Raw genomic sequence first — 9,207 nt, 5'->3', positions numbered from 1 at the left:
GAAACTAATACTTTTCCCAGTATCAGGAATGCGAGGAAACTATCAAATTGGCTTTGTATATGATCAAACTACTACTAGTACTTTTACATTGTAGCTAATAACAATAATTGAACACAACTTATGGTTCATAACGCATTAAATTGACGCTTTTTTCCGTTAATGATCGCGCGTTATATTTAGACGTCTTTATCACATTCAAGCCAATCTTCTGCTTGATTATTTCTCCAATTTGATTCAATTTTATGAAATAAATGAGCAATAACAATCAATTCCAATTTTCATGCACTTTCATGTAGTCTCGTGTGCAAATAAAGTGACTGACAGTCACTCAGTTGTATGTAGCTGCAAATAACTAAAACTGGCTAAGTTGATTGAATTCAAAAATGTTGTATAGAAACAATCACTTTTAGTTATTCTTTCAGCCAGTCGTCTAATTTCGGACTTTTTGGCTACTAGATGACTATAACTGAAGTTGACTACAGTCGAATATTTTGTTCGAGATAATCACTTTTAGTCAGTGATAGTCAGCCAAAAAGTCCGAAATTAGGCGGCTGGCTAGTCAGTCACAAATTTTTTACACGCGGTTTTATTTTTCGGTTTTCTTTTGGAGAAGTGTAGAGTTTTGAATCGTCATTCTCATTTTATACCAATAAGATTTCGATTGCAAACAGTGTCTGTTTTATTTGGAACATTCTGTCTCATTCTTCTTCTATACGATTTTAATTGCTGTTTTATTTCTTGTCGATCGTTAACAGTGACAACAGTGAACCTTGTCATTCCTGTGTGTGGTATGGATTTTCATTTTTGATGCGCATATAATTCGCAAGTCAACGAATTTACAGAGTTGAGTATAAATTGATTTCATATCGCATACATAATGAAGTGGCCGTGGATCTCATAGTTTGAAAGGTATGCTGTGCCTTAAAGTTCGGCGGAGAGCAATGCAGAACAAAAGTTATCAGTACAAACGTAGAACTTTACGCATAATCGTAATTGGGGACGTAAAGGCTATGTTCAACAGAGCGAATGCATTGAAATTGGCTGCACGCCGAGAAAGGAAAAGAAGTTACAACAAAACTATTGAGATCAAATTTGGCCACTTTTTCGCATAATTAAGAATTCATTGCAATCAGAGTTTCACTACAATATACATTATTTTATATGCGTATCTGCGCATTTCTGTATGATAAAAGATTTGCAACAAAAACTTATGATTCATAACGCATTAAACTTGTTTTCTTACTGTAAATAATCGCACGTTGTACTTGAACGTTTTTATCATATTCGAACAAATCTCTCGCTTGAATAATTTTTTTTCATAAATTTGATTCCATTTCATATGAATTAAATGAAGAAAGTGCCGGAATGGCCATATTGGTACTATTCAGGGACACATTGTGGATTTATGGTGGTTTTCTTGCTATGTAAATATGTAGTGATAAAATTGTCACATTTTTCAATTGAAATGGATATCAAATATTGCCAAAATTGCGACGTATAAAATAAAAAAATATTTCCTATACTGGAATCGATTCAAAGAAAACACACTCGATACTAAATGCTTCGACGACACAAAATCACTGTTCTTTGTTGTTGTTGTTGAGCCGCTTTTGTTTACATTGGATTTTGCTTTGCGTTTGTATGAAATACATTGATGTGAAGCGGCAAGGAGTGTGAGCGAATGAGAGGTGTAGAGTGTTTGAATCGTCACTCTCATTTTATATTTACAACATGACGATTGCAACCAGCGTCTGTTTGATTTGGAATATTCCGTCTCACTCTTCTTCTATTCGATTTTAATTGCTGTTTCATTTCGTGTCGATCGTCAAAAGTGACAACAGTGAACCTTGTCATTCCTGTGTGTGGTATGGATTTTCATTTTTGATGCGCATATAATTCGCAAGTCAACGAATTTACAGAGTTGAGTATAAATTGATTTCATATCGCATACATAATGAAGTGGCCGTGGATCTCATAGTTTGAAAGGTAGGCTGTGCCTTAAGTTCGGCGGAGAGTCATAATGTTTTTCTCATTCAGTACTTTATTTCACGCAGCATATACTCAATTTCGGACGTAAAGACTGTGTCAAAGAGAGCGAATCAAAGCGATGCATTGAAATCGGCTGCACGTCGAAAAAGGAAAGGAAGTTAAAAAAAAACTATTGACATCAAATTTGGCCACTTTTTTGGAAAATTAAGAATTCATTGCAATCAGAATTTCACTGCATTCATAAAAAGATTATGATTCATAACGCATTTCTTTCTGTAAATAGTAGCGCATTATATTCGTTATGTCTTTATTACAATCGAGTCAATCTCTCGCCTGAATATTTTTTCCGAAATTTGTTTCAATTTCGAATGAAATAAATGAAGAATCGACAAAAAGAGACAATTTAATTCCATTTTTCTCTTCAACTTCCTTTAATTCGGTTATTGATTGAATTTCTATTGGATTTTCGCGAGAACGTGCAAACATTTTCGACAAAAACTGTAATTTGCAGATTAATCTGTTCATTGAATTCCAACGTTTTTCATCGTTCGCATAAAAAAAAACACCGAAATTTCTTGACCTCTTCAACTGGGATTGAGTTTGGTATGGGTGTGCTAAGTTTTGCACAGTTTTACACCTGATGACGTCCAGTCAATAGTAATTGACTTCCAGCCAGAATTTTAAACTCGGAATAGGCGATTAAGCCTAAAATTGACGTGATTAAAATAGTGAAGGAAAAAAAGACCGATTTTCATTGTGGAATGAGTATGAATTTGCATGAAACGTGCTAACGACTTTAACGACTATAGCACCGAATATACCGTAAACGGTGTGTATTGGATCGGAATCGATGTCGTCGTCGACGTCGTCGTCGTATAATTGGTATACATATGTGTGTTGTGGTTGATATGCAATGCACACACGCTACGGCAAACGACATGTTTTGCGTTTTTATTAACAATATTATTTGCGAATCAATTTATATGACTTTGCAGATCACGTTCGCCAATCATTAGTATCATTATCAACGAGCTTCCGAATTGAGTGTAGAAGAAAATCGCGTAGTACAGGTGAGAGAATCGAATCAACGTGACGATTGAATGTGGCATGTGAAACATTGGTTTACATCGACTAGATGCGATTGTAGTGCCCACCTATGGATGTTGTTTTGTTTACAGCTTATCAAAATGCCGATTAAAAGTACATCTGATCAAACTTCCTACACATGATTGCCATTGCCTGGTGCTCATGAACTTCGTGTTCGGATGGAGTGGATATGTTGAAGAGCAAGACAAAATGAGGAGGAAATTATGCTGTGGCCCATTCAAAGGTGCGTGGACAAAAAACTAGCAGAAAGAGATGGCTGTGCATCATGACTTAACCGAATCAATGGTTATACATCTTTGTGTCGTGTTTTTTTTTCCTCTTCTCTTCGACACACGCCGTGACTGTCGCATATTCCATGAATGACCACGAATAGAAGAGTTGAGCTCATAAAAGGCTATCGACAATTGTATAAGGTTTTAAAGTGATACTTATGACTATTCAAGTATCGCATTTGATCGTACATACAACACTCGATTTTTCGCTTTGTTTACTCGCTTCAATTTCTCTCTCGACTTTGCCTACAGCTGCTGTTTGCTGCTGCGGTACAAAACGCTACAGTTCGTATTGTTACCGCATAGGAAATGTGTCTAATAACCTATATTTTAACAACACCAAATAATATGCGCGATTTAGAGAAGCCGAGTGAGAAACAAAAGGAGAACACATACTGTACGGTACTCACATGATGTCTGATCGCGCCAATCTATTTAAAAAGTGAGAAGATAGATTTAAAAGAATAGCTTGCGCGCGCTCTATCGCATGAGCATGCTGATTTGGAACGACGGAAAAAAAGATCGTAGGCAAACAATGATAACAATTATTCGCCCGAATAGAGGTAATGTGTGTATGTGTGCGTTGTTTCGATTTTAAGATGAGGTTACACAGTAGTTGACCCCAAACACCACATATGATTCACTTGATGTCCGCATTTACCATATTCATTTAATCATTTTGCTTCACCCATTTCGACGTGTTCCAAGCGGAATGAATTAAAGCGGCCGGCAATGAATTGCATGAATTTTGGTGTGTATTTGATCGCATTTCCATTGACGTCATTTTAGAACTCTTTTGTGCTCTGCATGGATTGGATTTCAAATACACAGCGCACGGCTTTTGTTCTGTATGCAAAAATCGATTCCACTTAGATGGTCTTTTTCCTTTCGGCGTCCTCGTTCTTTGCTTCTTTTAGATTCTCGAACATTGTTTTTTTCTTTTGCATATATCAAATTGAAATTCGAATATAAATACCTTAATTGTATGCGCGATGCTGGTCGGAAAGAAAAGAAATTGTTCATCAGTAAATCACCTGGAATGTGTATTCTTATGTTCTTTCTTCGATTCCTTCGATTTTTTTTTCTTTCGAGAATCGAATGAGCGCACAAAATTTCGCGTCATCGATGAAAAAAGCATATCAACTTGATTGTGAGTCGCACACATCGACTGCGGTATTTTATCCACTTATTGGAATTATTCGTGTTATTCGAAACCTCTTTTTTTTCGTTAAATTAAATCAGTCGTCAGACGGTTTATCATTTCATTTAATTTGTGCGGTTTGTTCTCAATGAACACCCATTTTATTTCTACATGACCCAACTTTGTCTCATTCGATATGGTTTTTTTTGCCTCTTTGTATATCGCATAGATTATATATTGAGTCATCGATGGCACTGTCATCGACAACGTTCTCAACGATAGGTCATTTATGCATGTATTTGCATCAAATTAATGTTTATTTCTTGAATTTAGCTCAAGCTCTTGGCTCAGCTTCATTTTCAAATATATATAAAACAGGTCATTGACCATTGAACTCACGGTATGATAGGCTCAAAATAAGCAATTGCAAGCAAAAAGAGAAAGGATTTGATTTATCATCTCTTTAAAGCCCCATTTAAGTCGTAAAAATCATTCATTGCATCAATTACCAAGTGACACAGCGGAGACACACAAAAAGAAAATCAATTAAAACATTTTTGAAGTGAAGCATCAAGTGCAGCAATGTTTATCGATTGTAAATGATCGTTTAAGCAATGCTGTTTGAAATGAAAACCAAAACAAAAACAAAACAGTGGAACAAACAAAACCAGTCAATCCATATATAATTATATATGATTGCGCCATCTTATGCTCGATTACTTCCTTCGTAATATTTCATTTATGATTATTGGATGAAGTGCTGGTACGGGTCGATGCGCACTCAGTGCGCCATACCTCGATTACCTAATAATTATGATTAGTACTGAGGTTCTGTCTTCGACTTTTGTTTTTTTTTTTCGTTCTGTCTTCATAAATTTGCATAAAGATTTCATGAGGGGCTTTTTTGTCATCTCATTTAGTGAGTCGTCTTCATCTGAAATTCTTTACTGTGGACTTTTTTTTTGTTCTCTTCTCGCGCCTGCTTTTTTTGAGTTGTTTAGCTTCATGGCAGCGTACATAATTATTATTATTCAATTAGTAATTAGTAGATGCTGGTATGTTTTATGTTGCTTTTTTCATCATCATCATCATCATCATCATCAACATCATCACCAATGGAGTTCTCGGCTCTGGCGGCCATTGATGACTTGTCGCCCTATTAAAGCGCACAACAAGCAAAACGATCAATTGAGCACGGACAAATACAATATTTATCATTCGTCAAATTGATAATAATAATTCGCCGCAACAGAATTTTCACATTGTAACCCAAAGAACATAAATAACGTGTATAATCAATTCGGCCAGCAAGTCCTTCAACGAATAGTTGTCGTTGCAAAAATTAAATTTCTTGTGTCGTCTTTCGAATCGAGCTTCATAGTTTATGATTGTATTTATTGACCCTTCCTCTTTTGTTATGTGGAATAGTTGGAGTGTTTGTTGTCGCTCATGTATGCTTATCGCATATAATCGGTCAAGCAAACACATGGAAAGCCTCTGCAAACATACGAATTTCGTTGCTGTTGTTGTTGTTGTTTTTTCTTTGTTTCTGCGCTCGACCAAATACAATTTGCTATGGCCATTGCAAATAAATATGCGAGCGAATGTGCAAACGCACGCGCGCCTCAGCATTCTCTCTCGCGCGCTTGAGTACATGAAAATTGACAAAAATCGAGGTTAAGCGAATCAGTATTGTATTGTGCTGGATATTTCGCTATTTTCGCAATGTTGTTTTGCGAAGAGAAACGAAGAAGGAAAAAAAGCAGCAGATTTCGATAGCAATCGAACAAGTCGTCGAAAACAACTTGAGAACGAGCGGCAAATGTATGTGCGAGTACGAATATGTATGTGTATGTGCTAGCCAGTCCATTAGAATCCGTTAGATTAAATTTTTCGCTGTGCCAATGTGATAGCACATAATTGCTTTGGCACGTATGCTTATTGCTTACACATTTCTTTCTATCCATATTCATGCAGATCTTTGGCTTTGGTTTGCCGGACAAAACCACAATGAGAAAAAAAAAACCGATGATTCGCTCGGGTCGGCCAGTTTGTCGATTTGTGCACCTTTCTCATTTCTCTCTGGTCTTTGCAGCGCATCGACAACCGTGGAATACTGTTCTAGAGGAAATATAACGCAATGAAAAACCAAAACGTCATCAAATATCGCCAATATGCGCATTTATTTCTCTTCGACTTGTGATACCACTCGATGACTCGCTCGGATGCGAATCTCTTCTTTTTCTCCTGTTCCACAGCGTATGGTTGTGCGCTGCTCTTTCTGTATTAGCTCATTATCAGCGGTTTTTTTTACTATGATGGCAGAACTGGTTTCTTTGTTACAATGTTTCATAATCATCATCACCAAGGTATGCCTCAGTTATTTGTTCTATCTCACTCACTTACTCACTCTTTTTCTCATATTTTTGCTACTCTTTTTTTTCTGCTCCTCTATCTTTTCTTTTTCCGATATGTATTTTTCTTTTATTTTCGATTGCCTTCTTATTAAAGAACGTTTTAGACGCCATAATGATGATCGATATCGTTGAGTATGTGTTCTGCTAGCAATTCAAATGAAACAATGATGAAACAACATTTATTATAGAATTCAAAGACAGTAAACACGTTCGCTATGTCGCAATCAAATGAATATTGTTTTATTTAAAGAAAATCTTGTCATTGGCCACAACACACAAATTATTATTTTTTTTTTTTTGTTTGTGGCATATCAATCTCCCTCTCTGAATATTTTCTGGTAGCGATTATTCATCAGGTGATTTCAAGCATCCTCTTCGCAAAGCGTTGTGTGCGTGTGCGTTTTACCATGTTCTGGCTAGAGGCGGCGGGATGGGCGCTGGTAATGGTGGTGCTGGTATTGGCCCTGCGGGAACTGGTCCATCGATCGCGATTGAACCGACTGTGCCGGCTGGAAAAGGTCCTGTCGCAATGCCAGGGGCGGCCTGCAAATTCGATGCGATAACTGACTCAGCATAACCCAACAATGGGGCGATGTGAATGGAGCCTGGAGTTTGTGCGATGTACAAACTCGTTCTGATTGAAGTAAAAATGTTCAGAACTTGCATTGCCTTGCATTGTATTGCACTTTTATCCATCAAAATAATAATTTTATTATGCATTCTACTTACCCTTGAAGACCTGGCAAGAGTGGCGATTGAAGTGGTGGCGGTGGTGGTGGTGGCACTGGTCTGTGATGATACAATGGTTTATGGTGATGGTAATCGTGATGCTTGTCGTGATGCTTGTCGTGATGATAATCATGATGATAATCATGATGATGGCCAATCTCTTCGGGTGGTATATAAGCGCCTGGTGGACGTACACGAATTAATGCACCCGTACCATCGAATGGAAAAGGTGCTCCAAACCATGTGTACCTGTATGTGTAATTTTCAAGGATATTTAGTCTTACGTCTAAGTATATGCAATTACAATGTTCATTTAACGTACAGCGGTGAACGAGGACGTGGATTCCAAACAGCTGGAATTGGTGGTTGAAATGGTACCCAATCATTTGGATCCAGTTGCCGTGGTGAACGTTCTCTTGCTGCTATGTTTACGTCCACTTTGGCTTGTGACTTCATCGTTTCATTCTTGTTCAAACGATTACTAATCACTTTTGGCATAGTTTCACCTATGACGCACCACACGCATACCATCGCGACCACAAATGATATTCGTAACAACTGAAAAGAGAGAACGAGACAATTTTTTTTCTATGAATCACACCGAATTTTTCATCACACATTCTCGGAATTCAGTAGTTAAAAACAACACATTAATCTAATCAATTAAAAATGCAGATGAAAGATATCATCAAGAATGTTGAGAATCCCAACTTGAGATGTAAGATAGAAAATAGGCACATAAAAATAAATAATTCATTGTGAATGAAATATAACCATTTTTTTCCTGTTCAAACAACACTATAAATTGGACTGATTTGAATTAAAAACCGATTCGGATGCGCTCCGAACAATTATGCATAGAATATGAGACATTTCAAATGGTTTTTATATGATTTATGAAGTTTGAGGTAGTCTTTTCCATTGCTGGAGGGAATGTGATTGAATAACATCCTCTTATCGCAAAACTCGATTGAAAATAATAATAATTGGAGCATTCAATTGGTGACTTTCAATTTCGATTATTATTTTGAATAAATGCAGACGATTCTCCGGCCGCTAACCGATTTCAACAAAAATCGTCGCATTCCTTTGCTTTGCCTCATCTATCATGCATGAATACTTGGCCATGGAATATCGTTCGCAATAAAAGAAGCAGAAAATGAGCGAAAATGAAATTATTTTCACAGTTCAACGATTATTGTCGCATATTCTCACCCACTTGGTCATGCTAGCGGATAATAGATATGTTTCAATAAGCCATATGCAATTGCATTCGGTTTGATTAAGAACTTTTGATTGTGAAAAGGAAAAAGCCAAATTCACTTTGCAATTGAATTTCGTCAAGAAGAAAGAGTGATTTGTTGAGGTAAGAGAAAAAAAAAGCCGTTTCGTCATGCTAAAAATAGTTGGCTTTAATTGCGCTAGCGACAAAAGATCATAAGGTCTTCGATCGCATTTTGATTTATTTGACTCTTCTCAGTACAAAAAATCAGAGGTGCTAATACGCTCAATTTCACGGTTACTTTAAGTTAAATAATAATGTTTACGTTAA

At 36.7% G+C, this 9,207-nt stretch overlaps 1 protein-coding gene across 2 annotated transcripts; it reads right to left on the bottom strand.

The window, feature by feature from the left end:
* Window positions 1–7,137: 7,137 nt before the first annotated feature.
* On the bottom strand, window positions 7,138–8,501 carry LOC129565920 (uncharacterized histidine-rich protein DDB_G0274557-like). 2 transcript variants are annotated; one of them, XM_055441268.1, is made up of 4 exons: window positions 8,430–8,501; window positions 7,978–8,213; window positions 7,656–7,904; window positions 7,138–7,560 (listed from the first exon to the last, which is right to left on the bottom strand). In XM_055441268.1, exons 1-4 carry the CDS (start codon window positions 8,430–8,432, stop codon window positions 7,329–7,331), a joined length of 720 nt encoding a protein of 239 aa, XP_055297243.1. In that variant the 5' UTR covers window positions 8,433–8,501; the 3' UTR covers window positions 7,138–7,328. The 2 variants fall into 2 exon arrangements, with proteins under 2 accessions (XP_055297243.1, XP_055297244.1); XM_055441269.1 differs by having other exon boundaries at window positions 7,329–7,469.
* Between the last annotated feature and the right edge of the window lie 706 nt (window positions 8,502–9,207).

Source organism: Sitodiplosis mosellana, unplaced genomic scaffold, assembly GCF_009176505.1.
Source record: "Sitodiplosis mosellana isolate CC-2019 unplaced genomic scaffold, AAFC_SMos_1.0 Smas_scaffold_3, whole genome shotgun sequence".
NCBI classification, from domain to species: domain Eukaryota; kingdom Metazoa; phylum Arthropoda; class Insecta; order Diptera; family Cecidomyiidae; genus Sitodiplosis; species Sitodiplosis mosellana.
The sequence above is the reverse complement of the archived record's forward strand: the minus strand, read 5'-3'. Positions and strand labels throughout refer to the sequence as shown.

Coding starts and splice junctions, on each gene's coding strand:
- LOC129565920 (XM_055441268.1), bottom strand. Junction 7,905..7,977: donor CCACGTCCTCGTTCACCGCT/GTACGTTAAATG, acceptor TTACACATACAG/GTACACATGGTTTGGAGCAC. Junction 7,561..7,655: donor CTCTTGCCAGGTCTTCAAGG/GTAAGTAGAATG, acceptor TACTTCAATCAG/AACGAGTTTGTACATCGCAC.